Consider the following 21,113-nt stretch of genomic DNA (forward strand, 5'->3'; position numbering starts at 1 on the left):
GTATGCTACACATGCTTAAAGGGGAATGTCTTTTTGTTCACTGCGTGCTGTCTTACTGGCAGGCCGCATAACCCTTCTGCGCTGTCAGCTTAATTTAGCCTGATGACAAATCTGAAGCCTGTGGTCTTCCCTTTCTGTGGCTTCCACTGTTGCAGATAAAACAGGTGGTACCTGCGCGTGGTGTACCCGGCCTCACAGCACAGTAGAACAGAGGCATATTTAGTGCAGCAGAGGGATTTTGGAAAACAACAAAACTCAGAGTAAATGTAAAACAAGAAATGGAAAGCAGCATTCCATGTTTGCATGAATAGCTTGGAAAAAGGATTTTAGGTGTAGAGCTGAGAAAGTATTTGCGTTTAGGATGGAGCCGCAGCTCCCCCATCCCTGACCCACACGAATCAGTGAGTTTTGCCTTTTGAGTTACGTTACCCGGATAAAGATGCAGCAGCAGGGGCTCGACCTTCACCTCCATTCTGACCGTCGGGTTTGACTGTGCGGCCCAGTGAGAATGAGCACACACGTTCCCGGGAGGAAGCCTGGGCTGTGGATGGCAGGCTAAAGTGACGAAGCACGTTGAGGGCATCCTGATGCTCTGGACTTGGGTGGATTCCTCCTTAGCTTGAAGCTGTGGGTCCCAGAAGGCTGGCCGGGATAGGCTAATCCCTGAGCCGACTTTAACACACTGGTTTATGTGACTTAACACCAGCTAAGTGGATGACAGTCTCCTTCTTAGGTATTGATGGATAAATGGAAGCAAGAGTTTGGGGCCTTTAGTTGAGCAAGGTCTCCAGTGTGCTTACCTCTTTTGCCTCCAATTCTTAGTCATCCAGATTTTGTTTTGCAGCAAGGTCTCTGAATAGGCACCACCGCTCATCACCCCAGGGTTAGCCAGGCAGAAAAAGGTTCTGCTTGAGCAGTTTAAGCTGCCAAAGAAATCAGGCCAGGAGCGTGAGCTAAAGTGAGCATCTATTGTTTCCCGTTCGCCGGGGCTCCTGAGAAGAGGGCGAGCAGCGATGCTGTCTTTATCTGGAGTGACAAAGGAGTGAGTGAGTTTGGTGGCATCTCGTTATTGATGGGACCTGCCATCCTCCTTGAGTTACAGACGACACCTGACTGTATGAGGACGCCGAGCTCAGTCTCGGGGAGGGGAACAGGGAGGTAACAATGGTCTCTCTGGTTGTCAATTGCGTTTATTGAAGAATCATGGAATAGCAGCTCACTTAGATAATCGAGGTGGAAGCACGCTTTGGAGTCATTTTATCTGTCGGTACCTCGTTGGTTCAGTGGGCAGGCCTCACACCCGCACTCATTTTCTTTCTCTCCCACAGAGGTTTGTGCATGGAGAGCTCCGTGTAGCACGTCACGTGTGTAAGTGCAGAGTCTTTGTGAGACAGACTTGCATTGGCGCATCTCTCGTGCCTGTTGAGAGTAAGTTTATAAGTAGCCTCCTCTTTCACTAGGTACTTGTTTCTGTGGTTTGTTTTCATAAAGGCGAATGTAATTTTCTTGAACCAGACGTGATAGTATCTGGAAACACAAGCATGGGCTGCCAGGGGCTTCTCCTCGCTCTCCTGTCTGCCCTTGGCTGTGCTTCCACCCTGCTGAATGGGAGCAGAGAGGCCTGGGTGGGCCTGAGTCCTTGAAGTCCCCCACCTGTGCCGGCAGTGATCCTTTCCAGTCTCCATCTGTCCCCGAAAAATGCCTTGCACATCTGTTCACAGCATTTGCATTGGACAAATGAGAGAAAAGGAGTGGAGGGTTGTGTGTGTTGCTGTGTGCCTCCAGGTTGGGGTGGGAGGAAAAGAGAGAGAGGAAAATGACCGTGGTCGTGGAGTGAATGCTTTCTTCCACTGCATAGACCCATGATTGTTCTGACCTTAATTTCAAAGATGGACCTTCTCTGACCAAACGGACTGTCCAGCTGTAGTCACTGAGTTAGTGCCATGGTCTTCGAGTTCTTGGAAAATGTTTGCAAAGCAACTGTGTGACTCCTGTGTGTCTTTCTGTTTGACTTAGGACCGCTTTCCCCCATTAACGTGTCACACTTTGTTACCATATAACCTGGGCTGGGATAAAGAATAGATAGCTCTCCTCTTTGGGGACCAAGGGGATGGGGGCGGGGGTTGGCAATTTTGAAGTTAAACATTATGCCTTGTTATGTTTTATATTTATTTTTACCAGAAGCTGTTGCTGGGCAAGATGTTTTGGCTTAGAAAAATGCGCCACCCTCATTTCTGCAAGGTTGTTTATGATCACTTCAGGTGTAAAGTTGGCTTAACTTTTGTAGCTGAATAATGTAACAACATTGTTACAGGGAGTTGCAGTGGAATTTTGCTTGTTTATCCTTTTTTGTTCCCTGCAAGGAAAGAATAGATCTTCTTTTATCTTCAAAACCTGGAACTTGCAGCAATGTGTCATTAAGTGTGTTTGAAAAAATATTTTTAGACAGGCAGTGCAGGGTAGATCCTATGGAGATGTGACTTCATGTTTTTGTCAGGAATTGCTCTTTGTAAACATTCTCTGATAGATCACTCTCCTTAAGCGGCTGAAATAGCCGACTGCTTTCAGAGGTGCTGTGTATGTTAGTGATAAACTAGGTCATGTTACAGTCATTATTGGCAGTAATGGAGCTGGAAAATTTAAACTGGTTACAGTACATGTGCTATATAAAGTAAAGCATTTGGGGAAGATTTGTCCTTTAGTAATTTTAATTGTCTTATAGTATTGATTGGTGTTTGTACAGTGATAAACAAAATCTTAAGTAATGCCTTGTATGATATGCCTTTCAGTTATCCTATCAAAATCTTTCAATTTCAGGGTATCTGTTTTTTTCTTTTAACACAAAATGTGTAAGCAGTTGCTTAGAATTCAGTAAAATTGATTATTGATGTGTTATTTTTTCTCTATGAGCTCTTAATGAAGGGATTTTTTTGGGCGCTGACTTCTGTGCTAAACAGCACTACCTCGGAAGGTAATGTTTAACAGAATGCTTTATGGCTTACTGCATATAATTATCTCTCTTTGTATTCTTGGGCACAGTTCTTTCTTTCATTTGATGGTAGGGACTTCTAGGGTCTTTCACAAAAAGCACAGAGGGATGAGAAAATGTCAGATAGGCATTAATTGCAATCTGTATTCTTATACTGGGAGAGAAATGTTGGTTTTAATCAAGTGGTTGGAAAATAGGACTGTGTGTTTGGGAGGCAAACGTTCTTTGCTACTGGTTTACATGGCACAGTATATATACAGCTTATTCGTAGAAACAAATTTCAGATAAAATATATTTTATGGTAACTAATGGAAATTTCAAAAAAGCGTGTTTAGTAACGATAGGAAGTGTCACCCAGTAAAAAACTACAAGTTTCTGCACGATTGTTTTGTTTTCACTGCTGATCATTTCTAGGAAAAATTTTAAGAGATTTTATATTAAGACACACTGAATTAGTTAACAGTTTCCGCAGTTTTGAGTTTAGGCTCCGTAAAATCTTTAAGCCACTTTTAAATTGGGTTCTCGCTGCAGTTCATCGAAGGTCTTCTGATTTTCCATATTTGTTTTAAAAATAGAAATTGATGAGTTTTCATTTTCTCTGGTGTTCCCCAGGTTTTCAGTGTTCCTGAGTTATGCGCAACTTCAGCTTTAACTATCGTGGTGTAGGATGTAGACAGAGTCAAAGTGAAAATCCGGTGCTTCCACGGCTCTTGTAATGAGGAGCGAGTGATTTGTTCTGTTTTTGTGGGAAGCAGAGCGGCCCCTCAGTGACCACAGGACTTCATCTGAGCCGTGGGTTTGGGGGAGACGCAATTCTGAGCTTCTGGAAATGGGGCTCTTAATGGAAATGTTGACAAGATCATTAACTATACTAGCAACGCCGGCTGCTCCAGAAGCCTGGATTTACCTCCAAATCCCTAACGCCAGCTCTTTGTGGCAGACGAGGGGGCTCTCAACAGCACATTTATCTGCAGAAAATTACGGGGCAGGCTCTGGATCCTGTGATTTTTTAGTTTTGTGAAGTTTACTGTTTTAGTGATTGGCAAAGCAACTACTTAATATTAAGAATTGGGAAATAGTAAATAGTAAATGACAAGTAACAATAATGCATTAATTTTGGAGGCTTCTTCTCTTCTGATATAAAAATAGCCACCCCCTTTTCTTCATTTTCACACGGACACTCCTTTATTAACGTCTCTAGAACTACTTTGAATTTCCCAGGACATGCTAATGACTGTGGAAAGAAAATTTCCATATCCTTCCTCATTTTTTTCTTGGACTTTTCTGAATGTAATCCATAATTAGATTATGTATTCAGCTGCCCTCCTCCCCCAGGTCATATTTCAGTAAAAGGACACACGGGCAGCTTCATACTAGTGATGTTCAAGGGACTTCGAGAATATATTGTGATACTGTCTTTATTCTTAGCAAATGTTCTTCTGTTTGAACTTACGTGGAAGATGGAGTTCTCTCTTTTCTCTTGGACCAGGAATTAATTTGGTTTTTTTGACAGTTTGTGGTAAACAACTTCATAAAAGGTAACCTACTTGCGGAAGAATAACATTTAGGTCATATATGCATTTTGGCTATAAATAGCGTGATGACTCCAGCCCGTGGTCTGAGGTGCAGAGCCGGAGCAGGCTGTGCTTAAAGGATCAGAGTTCGCATACTAAAGCCTTATTACAGACAGTGCCTTACATTGGGGGACTAGCATGTTGGCACTTGCTTTGATTTATTTGGGGGGTGCTAAATAATTTAAAGACAACCTTTGTTTTAGAAAATGGAGTTTTTCATTCTCCTTCACTCTATCTTGTTTTCTGAACAAAGCCAACTGGAGACTTACCTCTAAAATGAATGTTTTGAGCAGAAAGACCTAAGCACATTGTTCTCTGGCTGCCCCCACATCAGGTCTGTTGTGGTCAGGGGGCCGCGTTTCTGCTCGCGGCTGCTGCCTGGGATAGTGGTGTTTTGTGTCCTCTTTCCCCTCGTGGGGGAGGTGGGTGGAGTTTCTTGTGAATGCTGCCGATTCTGGTCGCCTTTTATTCATTTCTTCTTCTTAGAGTGGAAATGTAGCTGGTTCATAATGGATTATTGATTGGTCTGAGAACAGCAGCCGCCTCCAGGCCTGTCATCGGCCGTACTTACTCTCCCAATAGTGAATGCATCACTTTATGGGGCTCTTCGGGACCCCAGTCTGGGGACTATAAGCCTGTAATTGTTACTGGTGTACAGAATGGTTTGTAGGGAGAGGAACTCTTCATTGTTGTGATGGAATTTTCCCCCATTTGTTGAGAGAATAGGCTTTTTGTCTCAGTAGTAAGATAAGCTTGTCCAGGATGTTAATGATGTATTTTAATTCATGGTTCATAATACTACAGTGTAACTAGTGAAGCCCGTCTCATTGTTTCCCAGAGAACAAACACACACAGTATACTCAAACACCAACTGGGCCTTGCACCCACTCAGCACACGCACGGGCTTCTGCGCAGACCCCGTGGTAGCTGTGGCCGGGACAAACTGCGTCTGAGAATCGCCCTTCAGAAATGCACCAGCGGTAGTTGCTCTTTTAGATTTGATGATTTGCCTTTTGGAGCCATGATCTGCCTTTGCAGACAGCCCTGTGAATATCTGAAACATTCTGTCTGCTTTGAGCTTTTTGGCGTTTTCCCCTCCCTCCCCGATTCCTCCCGATCACTCCAACCCCTCCTGAGGAATGCCCTGTCAGCAGAGGTGTGCGCAGGACCGGGCCGTCGCCCCCCTGCACCCGCGGACATCCATCCCGGGCTGACGTCGATGCCCCCCCGGAAGGTGGTCAGAGAGGACGCAGACGGGGATAAGTAAAGCCACATGGCGTCGAGGGAGCCAGGGCTGTTTCAGGGCGGCGATAAGGTTAATTCATGAACCAGAACTGAAAAAAAGGGCAAGCTAGATAGGCATTTGGAAAGCAGCACCCACTTCAGTGTTGCTTCCCTCCCCTGACACATGCTGGTTGCGGGGACTTCGTGCAGGAAATGGGACTTTCAGTTTTCCTCTTGCTCCTTTGTTCCTCCCTGGTGTCTCCCAGTCAGCTTTGCTTGGTTTCCGCAAACTTTAAGAGTTAGGTTGTTTCGGAAATGACTCTGGGATATGACGGCGTATTTGGGTAAAGGCTTCTGGTGCCTTTTTCGGGATTAGATTTTGATAAAGTCAACTTTGATAGTTGTGGGGAAAATCAGTACAAAACCATTCAGCTTTTGTTTCCTACTGGTTTAATTCACAGAGCAGCAAATGGCAAAATTTCCTGTTGATTCAGAGACATAATTACTCTTTTAAAATATAAGATGTTTTACCGTTTTTCCCTGGTAATGCCATATTTAACTGGTCAGAACGTTATTGTTGAAAATAAGGAAGAGGAAACCTCCACCGCGTTACTGATTTTTTACCTCGTGAAGCGCTGGAAGGGATAGTTAGGAATGCCAGAGTACGCTCAGAACGCCAGAATACACTGAATGTTGGCAGATGTTCGTGAGAGTTCGTGTTGTCCACAGAAGGCTTTGCAACTGGAGCCCGTGGGTGGGTTTCCTTAATGGCTCTGGGCAAGCCTCTAAAACATCAGAAAGCAATCTTAAACTAAAACACTGCTTTCCATTCGAACAGGTTCCTATTATTCAGATGATTTTTCTTTGAGTTTCTTTCGAAAACTTGGGTTAACTAAAGGTAGTTTTCCAACGTGCGTTTATTACAGCCCTAGAGCTTCCATGGGTCCTGGGGAGGGTGGGGAGTGGGGGAGGGTGAGGATCAGATAGGGGAAGAGGCCCACCGGGTCCCCCAGAGCTGCTTTGCTTTCAGTTGTGTTACGGGAGTGGCAAGTAGGATTTATTTTTTTAACTTTTAGGAAAGATTTGCCAAATTCGGAAAAATGGAAAGAGTTACAAATAAACATCCCAGCAGTTGTTAACATTTTGGTGCATTTGCCTTCTCGCCATCTCTCTCTTTCTCTTTTGTAAACCAACTCTGAATATTTCATTACACGTCTCCAAAGAATAAGACCATTCTCCTCCTGTATTACCAGCTTCACACAAGTAACAGTAGTTCTCAAATATCCTCTAATACCCAGTCCATATTGAGGTTTAATTTCTACAAAGAGTTCTGGAGCTGCAGTGTGTTTGAATGTGCTTGTTGTAGATGATTATAGCTGTTGGTCAGAGTTTTTAATTGTGTTAAATAACCTGTTGTAGTATGAACTGTAAGAGCCCAGTGAATAAGAGGTGTTCCTATTTAGCTATTTGGAATCCAGCTTTCTAGCTGCTATTGTGTCCTTTTGCATTTATTAAACCATGTATTGTCATTGCCAGTGACCAGGTACCTTTGCACTGATATTTCATTCACTTATTGAACAATTACTAATCCTAAGATGTACTGAAGATTTATAGTGTAGTAAACATTGTGGCTTGCTTGCATTAATTTAAATTGTACTGGAGTATGATAAAATAGATATTGCTATCATTTACATTTTAAAGATGAAGAAGTGGACTGAGGAACAGAGAGGCTGAGACACTTGCTCAGGGTCACACAGCTGACCTCAGGTAGTGGCAGAACTGGGTTTTAATCCCAGGTAGTCTGGCTGCCCCTCACGACTTGTTGGGTCCCCAGACTCTTATCATTGGCTGAAGGAGATCAGGAAGGCTGAACTGTACCTGGGTGATGGTTGGTCAGCCTCATCACAGGTGGGGCAGGGACGCAGGCGTGAGGACCAGAGGGGAGCATGAGCATGGTTACTGGGAGGCTGCTGGGCCGGAGTAGGGCTCAGGGCTCTAGACGTGGGGGTCCAGGGCAGCTGTGGGGTTCAGACCTTGGGAAGCCAAGGTGAGGAGTTTGGCTTCATCTTGCAGACTTGAGGAGCCTCCGAAGGGCTGGGAGTCTCCTGGAGACAGGCCCCATCTGTGCTCTGGAATGATGGCTTTGGCTTGAGTTGGGCAGATGGATTCAAGAGTGAGTTGGGCCGGGTGCGGTGGCTCAAGCCTGTCATCCCAGCACTTTGGGAGGCCGAGACGGGTGGATCACGAGGTCAGGAGATCGAGACCATCGTGGCTAAAACGGTGAAATCCTGTCTTTACTAAAAAATACAAAAAACTAGCCGGGCAAAGTGGCAGGTGCCTGTAGTCCCAGCTACTTGGGAGGCTGAGGCAGGAGAATGGCGTGAACCCAGGAGGCGGAGCTTGCAGTGAGCTGAGATCCGGCCACTGCACTCCAGCCTGGGCAACAGAGAGAGACTCCGCCTCAAAAAGAAAAAAAAAAAAAAAAAAAAAGAGTGAGTTGGGAGGTGCATCCAACAGGACGTGGGGTTATTACTGGGCGCTGCTGAGATGGGGAGGGAGGAGCCAGGGAGGACCTGGTGTTTTGTGCTTGGGTCATGAAAGTACTTAGAATTCAAGCCACGCCAGTGTGGTTCCCAGGTGAGCCTCAGGTTCTCTGGGGAAAACCTGGCCAGTCCTTGCAAATATAGCGAATTGCTTCCCTCCTGGCCTTCTGGAAACTTCTCCTTGTCTTACGGGTGCGCTGCCAGCATGCTTTGATAATGGTATGGTTCCCTGTCTGACTTTGAGTTCCTTGAAGCTGGGTGCTTTTTCTGAGTCATCTTAGATTCTCTGGCTCCTGATATGAGACCTAGCACTTGCTGGGTGCTCAGGAAGTGCTTGTGCAGCGATCCCCTGGTTAGCGCCTGACCGCACCGCCCTAGGACTGGAACACCTCTAAGGAATCTGCCGTCACCTGAAGTTCTTCGGGGATGTGGACAGAGACTGCTTCTGCTACGTTTGTGCTTTACATACCCCCTGGCTTTGTGAACATGGCTTTCTTTCTGGCTGAATGTGTTGGACCAAGGCTTTGCAGTGCTTGTTTCTAAAGAAGTTTCTATAGCATCAGTGGGGTTAACCCTGGGTACACATTTCTTCACACCGGGAAGTGTTTCAGCAGCTTACTGGGGTGTGTGTCGGGAAGTGACTTTTCTGCTCTGTATTAGGTCAAAAAGTCCTTCCCCATTTACAGAAGGGATTGATTAGTTGAAATATTGGCCCACAGAGTAAATTTATCCCAAATTTAGCAAATATAAGTAATCTGGAGAAAGTCACTTAATTTCAATTGTCTTCAATAAAAAAAAAAAATCCAGCAGTAAGGCAGCAGCCTTAATATATATATATCTTTAGATGTTTTTAGATGTTTACGTGATTAGTTTTAAAGTGTAGCTACATTTTATTTTCTACTTTTACATTTTGTCCTTTCTTTAGTCTCTCCCTTTCTCCGTTACAATGTATTTTTATGTTATGAGTAAACAGTTCTTTCGAACATTTTACTTCTTCCTATTTTTTAATAAATGTGATTGTTACTTAAGTTTTTCAAAATGAAATAAATTTTTTATTTCAAAAATTATATAAGGCATTTAAAAAAAGTAGCCTCAAACTATTCATTACATCTCTGGGTAAATAAATACACACACATACACACACACACACACACACACAGAGCAAGAGATCCATTGGAAGTCTGCTTTAAAACCCTGATCAGCAAATCATATTTATGCCTAAACAATTAAATTACAGTTTTGTCTGGCAAGTTCCCAATTCCAGCCTTGGAAAAAGTTTGTAATACGTCTTACCCTAACAACAAAACTGTGATTCAACACACAGGCACACCGTGTGTTCACATGGGTCCCTGCCGTCCGACGTGCGTGGGTGCCATGTTGCATGTCAGCTGGACACATGTTGTACCCTTCAACTTGGCTCCTAACATCTGTGCTGTTGCAGAACTTTTCCGTATTCACTGTAGTTTGGGTGGCAGGTTTGCGCGCACAAGTTTTATAAGGCTGGTGATCTCCAGGCCCATGTGTTACAGGGAGAGTTGGAACAACAACTTGGATTTGGCGTGCGTTTGAGAAAGTGGAATAGGGCAGCCCAGGACGGAAATGTCTGTGGCTAGAACTGAGGTGAGTAACAGTTTGAGGCATGCCCCACTAGGGACCAGGATAAAGGTGCAGAAGGCATCCCGTCGAAACCCTCCTGGCTTACAGGGGTTGGCGGGATTTAAAGCACAGCCCATCCTGCCAGCAGGGTGGCTGATGTCCTGATAATCCTCCTAATTGGGGCGGCCGCCCATGGCGTGTTTTGAAGTTGGAAGCTCTGAGGACAGCGTTCTTGTTCTTTTTCTGGAAGGGATGCCCTTGTCTTAAATAGCAATTTTTGCCTGCAGCTAAAAAGAATGATTACAAAGATCTTTCGATTTGGCCACTGAGTAGCCCCTTAGGAGAGTTAGTTGCAGGGAATTAATTTTTGACTGTTTCTTCAAAGTTTGAGAAACTTTGCTAGTCAACCATGGACATCAGGAGGGGATCACTTAATGCACCCCTGGGCAGAGGCAGCTTTGCTCATGTTTCCTTAAGATAATGGCAGTTTGGGAATAACTTGGTTACTGTTTCAGCACTTTTTCCATTTCTACATTTATGTATCTTTCCCTTCAAAATGTTCTTAAGTCCTCTAAAAACACATCCTGTGCAGTTCTCACAGGGATTTATAGCAGGGCTTATTTTTGAAAGATGGGACAGGCGGAGAAGTAGTGAGCAGGAGATCGGAGAGAAAGAAGAGCTTGCTTTGTTGATCACAGGGCATCGTTGATGCTCCTCCTTGAACGTCTGCCTGTAAATTGCAGGGCTCTGCAAGTTTTGGGGAAAGCGTTGAAGTGAGTTGAAGGAAATGGAGACTGCATTCTCTAGTCGCCGGGTGCCTGAGGGCCAGGGTTCAGGCTCCAGGGTTGGGGTACTGGGGATTCAAGGCTGTGCAAGGATGGGATGGGTCCGATGCTGGCACAAGGCCCTTTCAGATGTTATGGGGCCACGCTGCTTGATACTGCGCCATCTTCTGCTCAGCCGTGGTCATGGCCCAGGATGCTGGGGTTGTGCTGCCGAGCTGGGCTAGATGGGGCTGTGTTTGGGGGCTCTGGTGATCCACGAGCGAGAGTGTCTGTGTTTCCCCAGCACTCCTGGAAGGCCCCAACAGGGCAAGAAGCTGCCTAGGATGAGAAGAAGAGCGTAAGTGCCAGGTGTGTGTTTGCCTGGATGTCCCTGGGGTCTGGATGTTGTGGGCTCTGAGATGGTCACTGGATTTTATAGAAGGAGGCATTTGCAAGGGACTTCGGTGACACGTGACTGTTGCTTCTTGTTTCTCTGTGCCTGACATAGGAGGGGACGAGTTGAGGGTGTGAAGGACATGCCTAGAAAGGCATGTGGCTGGTGACTGGGAGCATGAGGGCTGGGACCAGGGTTCCCAACTGCACGTGTGCGCTTTGTACTGAATACCCTGCGTTGGCCGTGACCCTGTGACCTGCACGCTGACGGGTGCACAGCTGCTGGTACACAGCTGTCTGGCACGGAGGCTGCTTCTCTGGGCGCAGACCCCACAGGAGCTGCTGCTCTGAAAGAAGGCAGGAGCCGATAGCCATAGAGCGCAGAGTTTTGGTGATTGGTGTGAGTCTTTGCACCGAACAAATCTCCTTTTGCTTCATGCTGCACTTGAGGCCTCCCTCTTACGGCCTTGACCAGGCCTGGGCTCCTCCTCGGCGAATCCTGTCTTCGTAGCTGGCTTCTGGCAGTTTAATTCTCTTGAACTAGAGAACTGTCTTGACATTTAACGTCCTTTATAGATAAACGTTGGAGGTCTAGGGGATTCTGTAAAATTATTTCAGAGCCACCAGTTTCCAGGATTTTAGTTGTTGTTTTTTTTTTTTCCTCCCTGTAAACATATTTTCTATAATTGTTCACACTCGTAAGGTTTTTATACCACATCCAGTCACTAAGTTAGATATAAATAGTGTGCTTCATTCATACTTTGAATATCAGATTCAGCATTTTTGTGGGGGAGTGAACTGGGGCCTGGGGAAAGATAAGGCTTCCTGCGGATCACTTGCCTTGTAAAATCATCATAAATCATTACACAGCCATCCACAATGTGTGCCAAGACCAAAATCATTTAAATTAGCTTGGAGTAAAAGGTCATTAAGAAATTTTCCTGGTAAGCTTATTTATTTCTCCAATTTTGGGGGAAATTTAAATTTTTGTTTGTTTGTTTTTGAGATGGAGTCTTGCTCTGTCACCCAGGCTGGAGTACAGTGGCGTGATCTCAGCTCACTGCAACCTCCGCTTCCCGGGTTTAAGTGAGACTCCTGCCTCAGCCTCCCGAGTAGGTGGGACTACAGGTGTGCACCACCATGCCTGGCTGATTTTTGTTTTTTGTTGGAGCAAGTGGGTTTTGGCTCCTCTGGGTGGGCATCTCTCTCCTGCCCGCTCTGTTGCTTGGCTGTGCTGGGTGCGTCCCTGGAGGAAGGAGCAGAACCTCTGTGTTGCTGCTTTTCGTTTGCTGCTGAGGCTGTGCGTGTTTCCTTAGGTGCCTCCAAAGCTTGTCAGCAGGGGGCTTTCTGGAAAGACATTGTGAAGCCTGTAATTCTTGATAAGGTTTCTACCTGGCGCTGTATTTGCCTGTGAGAGGGTACAGCATGGGGTCTTTTCAGGAGGCTGCTGTCTTGCTGTTGTCTGGTCCTCGGGAGTTGAAGTATTAATACAAAATGCTCAGAATGCCCAACCCCCGTGGCGGAGGTTTGGGGACACGGGACACGCTTGACACCCGACACTCATTTTTTAGCTCACGCCCCTTCACCCCCTCAGGTCTATTATCAGTGTTCTTTTCTGCGTCCCATCTGCTTCTGTGAAAACCTTCCAGGCTGCAAAACTCAGAGCAAACAGAGACCTGCCACCCCAGGTCTTTTCCAGGGAGACCCTGTCATCTTTGCATGGAAGCTGTGTGTGGATGTGTTGGGTGCTTCCTAGCCAGAAATTTGGAGCTGCTTTGGGTTTTATAGATGTTTAAGTCGGAGTTCTTAGTGTGTGTGAGATTGTAGGTTTATAAAAACACGCTTCCTTTCTGTGTGAATCACTTGAGTTTTCAGAACATCGCCCATCTGGGTGCCTCACTGTGCAGGTCTGGAGCCGGCCCCGGAAGGGAGACCCTCTCTGGGCCCTTGGAAGCAGGAAATGGATTTATTCTGTACAGAGATGAGCGGATGAGCAGAGCCTGTCCCCGGGGAGCTGTCTGTGCAGCCCCTCCCTCTCGAACACACTCAAGCACTGATCTGAGAGACTTGGCATCTCTCATATCCTTCCTAACTGGCTCATCATTCTTCTTCTTTCCCTTACCCTGTGTCAGGTGGGATTCCTGTGTTTACTGAAGAGTTGCTTTTCTCCTTGCACCATTTAGGCCTCTTTGGTTGGATACAAGCATTTTGATTCATGCATCCCCTGTCCTTGGTGGGGGCCTGTTCTGTGCTGGACACAGGTACACTCTGGCAGGCTGCCCTGTGCCTGTGTGCCTGGAGGGAGCGGGCCTCTGCCCTCCTCACACTCTGGTGGGTGGGATGGGCATGCAGGTGGCGGTGGGCATGCAGGGTGGTTGATGCTGTTTTCAGGCTTGGGCACAATCTCTGGGAGCAGACCCACCCTCACTAGGAGGACGCTGTGAGAATTTGACCTGTGGCATAGTGGGGGGCAGAGATGAGAGGCCGCATGGTCTCAGGAGGTTGGGGATGGGGCTCTTCAGCCCATCTGGGGATCAGCACTCAGTCCTGTGCCAAAGCCTGAGGTTCCTTTTTGGGGAGAGTGGGCAGGGGACCAGGGGAGAAAGCACAAAGCCCAGAAGGAAAGGCGATTATGAGCCAGGCCAGAGAATGGCCTTTGTCTGAGGGGCGGCAGGCACCACGGCCAGCAGGGGTTGATCTGTAACTAATCTCGTGGTCAAGCGCACACAGAAGTAGAGTCAGGCAGGACGGCTTCAGTCGCAGGGTCCTGGAGCTGGCACTTTGGGAGCTCAGGGGCGTCCTTTCCACACCGTATTGTTTCTCCTTTATGAAGTCGTCTGTGCTCTTAGCAAAAGACTCGTTTCTTTAACGTCTACACACAATGATATGCAGGCACACACTGCACAGGGATGTGCCAGTGTTGGACCACATAAATGACAGTGGTGCCATTGCATTACAGTGCTGTAATTTGCCATTGTGTTACACTTACCTACAGCCTGCTGTAGGAGAGTAGCCTGCTGTATGGGTTTGTAGCCTAGGAACAGTGGGCTTCACCATATAGCCTAGGTGTGTTGTGGGCTGTGCCATCTGGGGGTGTATGTGTGTCCACGGTAGTATGTCTGCACAGGGACGAAATCGCCTAACAATGCATTTCTCAGCTCGTATCCCATTGGCTAAGTGGCACGTGACTGTGTTTGTGAAGTGCCATCAACTGTTGCCACCACCTGTGCAGCTCACCTTCCATCAGCCCAGGAACTGGGCTTTTCCCAAACCTTGCTTCCCTCTGTCCCTGATTCCCACATGGTCTTGCAGGGTAGCTTGTATTCCTCACACTCCTACACACTCTGGTACTACAGTCTCTCCTTAAAGATTCGATGCCTTGTTGGGAATAATTATTTTGGTGCACAATCATTAACAATTATTTATGTTAATGATTTAGCACAATTCATTATTGATAATTAACATGCTGATTTTTAATAAAGAAAGCGGCTACTCTTGCCTCTGTTTGAAGTGGTGTTGGTGCCCCTTTTCTTAGTGTGGGTTGGATGGGTATGTTTTGGGGAGCATGTGGGGGTTCCCGCAGCCATGCCGGTGCCCTCTTCGCCAGGAGCTTTGCTGATGATGTTCCGTCTCTGTTTTAGGTGCTGGCTGCCAGCTGCTGCGCCCCCGATGTAGAAGGTGCACCTCCTGGGAGCTGGCCCGTCTTTTGGCTCTTCTGACCATGGAGAGATAGGACGGTCCCTGCAGCCCGCGCGAGAGAAAGCTGTGCCGCCACCACCGGCCGCGCCCGTCCTTCGGATGGATCGCAACAGAGAGGCCGAGATGGAGCTGAGGCGAGGCCCCAGCCCCACCAGGGCCGGCCGGGGCCACGAGGTGGATGGGGACAAGGCTACCTGCCACACTTGCTGCATCTGCGGCAAGAGCTTCCCCTTCCAGAGCTCGCTTTCGCAGCACATGCGCAAGCACACGGGCGAGAAGCCCTACAAGTGTCCCTACTGCGACCACCGGGCTTCCCAGAAGGGCAACCTGAAGATTCACATCCGGAGCCACCGCACGGGGACTCTGATTCAGGGACATGAGCCAGAGGCGGGTGAGGCGCCGCTGGGCGAGACGCGCGCCTCCGAGGGCCTGGACGCCTGCGCCAGCCCCACCAAGAGTGCCTCGGCCTGCAACCGGCTGCTGAACGGGGCCTCACAGGCCGACGGCGCCAGGGTTCTGAACGGGGCCTCGCAGGCCGACAGCGGCAGGGTCCTGCTGCGGAGCAGCAAGAAGGGGGCGGAGGGGTCCGCATGCGCCCCGGGGGAGGCGAAGGCCGCAGCCCAGTGCTCCTTCTGCAAGAGCCAGTTCGAGCGTAAGAAGGACCTGGAGCTGCACGTGCACCAAGCGCACAAGCCGTTCAAGTGCAGGCTGTGCAGCTACGCGACGCTGCGGGAGGAGTCGCTGCTGAGCCACATCGAGAGGGACCACATCACCGCGCAGGGGCCCGGCGGCGGCGAGGCCTGCGTGGAGAACGGCAAGCCCGAGTTGAGCCCGGGGGAGTTCCCTTGCGAGGTGTGCGGCCAGGCCTTCAGCCAGACCTGGTTCCTGAAGGCGCACATGAAGAAGCACCGGGGCTCCTTCGACCACGGCTGCCACATCTGCGGCCGTAGGTTCAAGGAGCCCTGGTTCCTCAAGAACCACATGAAGGCGCACGGCCCCAAGACGGGCAGCAGGAACAGGCCCAAGAGCGAGCTGGACCCCATCGCCACCATCAACAATGTGGTCCAGGAGGAGGTGATCGTCGCCGGCCTGAGTCTCTACGAGGTCTGCGCCAAGTGCGGGAACCTGTTTACAAACCTGGACAGCTTGAATGCCCACAACGCCATCCACCGCAGGGTCGAGGCCAGCCGCACGCGCGCCCCGGCCGAGGAGGGGGCGGAGGGGCCCCCGGACACCAAGCAGTTCTTCCTCCAGTGCCTGAACCTGAGGCCGTCTGCAGCCGGCGACGCGTGCCCCGGCGCACAGGCCGGACGGCGGGTGGCCGAGCTGGACCCGGTCAACAGCTACCAGGCCTGGCAGCTGGCCACGCGGGGCAAGGTGGCCGAGCCGGCCGAGTACCTCAAGTATGGGGCCTGGGACGAGGCGCTGGCCGGGGACGTGGCCTTCGACAAGGACAGGCGCGAGTACGTCCTGGTGAGCCAGGAGAAGCGCAAGCGTGAGCAGGACGCACCGGCCGCGCAGGGGCCCCCGCGTAAGCGCGCGACTGGGCCTGGGGACCCAGCGCCCTCTGGCCACCTCGATCCCCGCTCGGCCGCGCGCCCCAACCGCAGGGCCGCAACCACCACCGGCCAGGGCAAGTCCTCCGAGTGCTTCGAGTGCGGCAAGATCTTCCGCACCTATCATCAGATGGTGCTGCACTCGCGCGTGCATCGCCGCGCGCGCCGCGACAGGGACAGTGACGGGGACCGGGCGGCGCGGGCCCGCTGCGGATCACTCAGTGAGGGTGACTCGGCTTCCCAGCCCAGCAGCCCCGGCTCCGCCTGTGCGGCTGCTGACTCCCCAGGCTCTGGCCTAGCGGACGAGGCTGCCGAAGACAGCGGTGAGGAGGGCGCCCCCGAACCTGTACCAGGTGAGCAAGTGTACCCAGGTGGCCCGGGTCCTGGGATCCCAGGCTCAGGGGGTTCCTGCTCCCAGGTAAACGTATAATCAGGTAGCCTCGCTTATTAGCCCGTTACCCAGCTAGACCTATGCTCAAGTGACCCTGGGCCTCAGGACTGCCCGGGCGGCCTTGTGCCCTTGCCCAGGGTCCCTGTGCCCAGGTGACTCCGCACCCAGGAATCTGTCCCCAGTATGGACCTGGAGCTCGCACTGCTGAGTGCCGATGCAGACACCCATCAGCTCCCCTTGCAGCCCCTTTCAGTGTTTGCGTACACACACCTTTGACCTCTAGGGTGGATGGTCTGACCTGAGCATCTGTAATCCTAATTTCTGAGCAAAGAACACCATCGTGGATCCCTTCTGAGACAAATTCCCTCCCCTTCCTTTTCTGCCTCAGACCCAGTTCTCACCATATGATGCGCGCGCACACACACACACACACACACTCACTCAATTTCCTCCACTCTAGCTGGATAGAAGACTGTCTTCAAATTGGTGTGCAGTTATAATTAATCTCCTTGGATTCAAGTAACCCTGTGGGTTTAGAGACAGTTAATTGGAACAGATTACTTTCCACATAGCAGCCATGTAAATATTTAAAGATGCTTGGCTAACTTTGTTTTCATAATTCTCCTACTTTCTATAAATTTTAAACATTTTGATATTTTCTTTATTATTTTTTGCTTTGCATAATTGTTTTAAGTGGAAAGTGATGTTTCAGTGATAGAACTTGCATGTTTCTCCACAAAGCCAAAGATGTTTTTCCCTTCTCTGCAACGCTGTTCCTGACTGTTGCTTTTTACCTGGACTTTCAAGAGTATTAGAAATGAAAGCCCAGGGGCAGGGCTCTTTATATTCTGTGGTGAAGAAGATGACTGCTATGCTGTATTATTTCACAACAAAACAGAAGACAGTGTCATTTTTCCTTGTTAGAGATTTGGCCAAACCTGGACAGAGTTTATTATAGTCTTATACAGTGTGTTATATGAGGGTCTGTTACACTGAAATGCGTATTGAGTCAACAAATATTTAGAAGGCAAGTCTTTTCTCCTGTAGCAAAACCTGTGCTGAATCCATGCCGAGGTTGTGTGAGTGTCTACATAGGTAAATGAGTCTTCAGTGATGCAGATTTTAACTTCTCATTTCTTAGTCATTGGTCCCCGTGGGAGAAACAGGAGAACATGGCTTTCTCTGAAAATGCAGTGACCATTCAGTGAACATGTTTGGATTCTTTGAATAATTTGTCATGTGAAACCGGGTTGACCCCCTCATGACCCTTGGTTGACGTCTTTTAATTCTTGGTATTCTTTTTTTATTTTTATAAGTACAGATTTTACGGGTTATGTTCCGGCCCTTTTTGGAGCACATGCTGGATAAAATATTGGGCTAGTACTATGGGTTTTTTTTTCCCCCCACTTTGAAGAGAAATATTCTTAATATTTGGAAAAGCTCTTAGACCTCACTCACCCCATTGATTATGATGGTGGTCACATGATTCATAATAAGCTAATCCAGCAGTGCTTTTAGAAATAAAGAAGTTGGAAAGATCAAATGATTTCCATCATAAATTGGAAGATACTCTTTTTTCTTTTCAGGCTCATTAAATTTTAGAGACTGATTTTTTTTTTTTTTTTTTTTTTTTTTTTGAGATTGAATCTCGCTCTGTGCCCCAGGCTGGAGGGCAGTGGCGCGATCTCGGCTCACTGCAAGCACCGCCTTCCGGGTTCCCGTCATTCTCCGGCCTCAGCCTCCCGAGTAGTTGGGACTACAGGCGCCGCCACCGCGCCCGGCTAATTTTTTGTATTTTTTAGTAAAGACAGGGTTTCACCGTGTTAGCCAGGATGGTCTCATTCTCCTGACCTCGTGATCCACCCGCCTCAGCCTCCCAAAGTGCTGGGATTACAGGTGTGAGCCACCGTGCCTGGCCCTAAAGCCTGCTATTTATGTCTTAAAGACATTATGTATATTTTTCTTTATATGTAACTTTTTGAGAAAGTTAATACAGATCTCAGCTGGTTCTGTAACAAGACATATATCATAGTTGAATGTAACAAACAGTTGGTGATAGAATAAATAGGATATTTCAGCTTATTGAAAGAGGACAGAAATTTATGGTGCGACAGAGGCATAAAACATGCAAGAGCCTTGTGAGGTGTATGTGGGTCACTTTCCGTAATCCCAAAGGACAGTATCTTTCTACCTAAAAACACCAATTTTTCACTCATAACAGCCCCTTTAATAGTCTAGTGTAGCAACGAATTACTAATTCATGGGTATTCCTTAAGGAGAGAGACCATGTTCCATCGATTTAACTACTCTCAAAACACTGCGATTTGCGGGATTTGGCCCAGGTCTTTCACAGGGCTAGCCTGGAAAAGAAACTGGGTATTCTGAATCTTAACGTTTAAATCTGCGGCATTCCTTTCTTTTTCTGAACAAATACATGCAACTTTGAAAAATGCTTGCCTTTCCTGTTACTAAAAAGATGACTTAGTTCTTTGAGCATTTGGTTATTTTAAATTCTCAGAACTCTGATGGGATGATTGGTTAACACTGTTAGAGCAGCTATGTAGAAATTGAGGAACGAAAGATAACGGTAGTTCTCATAAGCAGCGGCCAGCCTGCCTGTGGGAGCAGAGTTGAAATTAGAATTCAGATCTATGCAACCATTCCAGTAAAACCCAGTTGTGCCATAATTTTACCCGAACATTTTCTTTGACATCTAGGAATTGATTTGAATGCTGTTTCTGGATCTGGAAAGAATTTGCATTATTGGATTAACTGAAAGAAACTCCTCTCCTTTTTTTTATGGAACATGTTTCCTCAGTTGAATGTTGCCATCTATTCCTCTGGAAAGTTCTGATATTCACGTTGCTTTTATCCCCATATAAGACTTGGTCGCAGCAGCTCTCATTATTGACTTAAAATAGTAGAAGTGCAAAATTCTGAAAAAAGTCAGTCATTGGGAATATGTTACTAGATTTAAATCTTCCACTGAGAAAGGAACATGACATGAACAGAAAGTCCACTTTTGGACTTCACAAAAAATTAATATTTTTAGTAGGAAAGAGGGGTGAAAGGGCATCTAATTGGAGTTTATAAAAATCAACATTTCCCACATTCCCAAACACAAGGAAGCTCAGGGAGCTTAGAAACCATCACTAAGGAAAAACGAATATTGCTTTGCAAGGAGACATAAACCTTCAGTGTATGGGCCAAAATAGAATTCTGCTCAGAAAGCATTTAGGCGATTCAGGAATAACAGAAGCACGCAGAGAGTCTGCACATCTCTGGAAGACTTGCTCTCAGAGTTCATGCCATCCTGAGAAGTGCCTGGGCTGGGCTGCCTGGTGCCCAGGCCACGGCAGATACTCTAAGGTACTCGTAATGCGCAGTCCACCGTTTAGCTGCATACCATTCAAGACTAATTTTACTACTCCAGTTTTTCACCATTTCTTGTTATGCTAATATCTGTCATGTAAAATCCATATTCTGTCCTGTTGAACCCACCCTCACTTTTTAGATACTCACTGCGACTCAATAGATGGGATACCCTCAAGTTTTAGATGACGTTGTGGGAAGTTAGAAGTACAGTTGGTCTTCTGTATCCGTGGATTCTGCATCTTTGGATTCAACCAACCACAGCCTGAAAATATTAAAAAGAAATAGATGGTTGTTTCTGTACTGAACATATACAGGCCTTTTTTTTTTTGTTATTATTCCCTAAACAGCACAGCAGAATTTATAGAACATTTACATTGCATTATTATAAGTAATCTAGAGATGATTTACAGTGTACGGGAGATGTGGGTAGGTTACACGCAGGTATTTACACCAGGGACTTGAGCATCCTGGATTTCAGTATCGGGGGAAGGCCTGGAATTGGGGGAAGTCCCACAAGGGATGATTGTGTTCAACTGTTTTTGATGAACATAATGGCAAATTATACGACTCAGCTTCAGAGAATAAAAAATGTGCTTGGAACAATTGCCTTAGTATTATATGCAATTTGAAGAATTAAGGAAGGAGTCTTTAAAGGAAAAAAAAATGGTCAAGGGAAGGAAAGGTAATTAAAGGAGGAAATGGATCTACCTTCAGAGCATCTCCTGTTTCCCATCCCCGGGCTGGCTGCCTCCCTGCCGCCCTGCAGCCCAGTAGCCCCGTCCTTAGAGCCCATCTTCTTTCCACCGTCACCAGCCACACTCCGGCTTTTGCCGTAAGGTATTTGCCGAGCTCGTGCTTGGAGGCTGGCTGGCTGGCCGTGCTGGTGCGCTGGCTGTGAGGAAGGCCAGGCTGTAGTTGTGCGGCTGCGCAGAGGTTTCACAACCATCCTTCCTTCCTTTCTAATAGAACTACAGACAGCAATTAGAATAGCTTAGGGAGGGTGAGAGAT

At 47.6% G+C, this 21,113-nt stretch overlaps 1 protein-coding gene across 7 annotated transcripts in view; it reads left to right on the plus strand.

Moving 5' to 3' along the window:
* ZNF516 (zinc finger protein 516) overlaps positions 1–21,113 on the plus strand; it is a 137,799-nt gene that overhangs the window by 37,631 nt on the left and 79,055 nt on the right. For all 7 annotated transcript variants that reach the window (XM_008013752.3, XM_008013753.3, XM_008013750.3 and 4 more), the window contains one exon: positions 14,725–16,691. In XM_008013752.3, coding sequence (XP_008011943.3) covers positions 14,882–16,691 — 1,810 coding nt within the window. In that variant the 5' untranslated portion in view covers positions 14,725–14,881. The remainder of the gene's footprint in view (positions 1–14,724; positions 16,692–21,113) is intronic.

Source organism: Chlorocebus sabaeus, chromosome 18 (assembly GCF_047675955.1).
Source record: "Chlorocebus sabaeus isolate Y175 chromosome 18, mChlSab1.0.hap1, whole genome shotgun sequence".
NCBI lineage: Eukaryota > Metazoa > Chordata > Mammalia > Primates > Cercopithecidae > Chlorocebus > Chlorocebus sabaeus.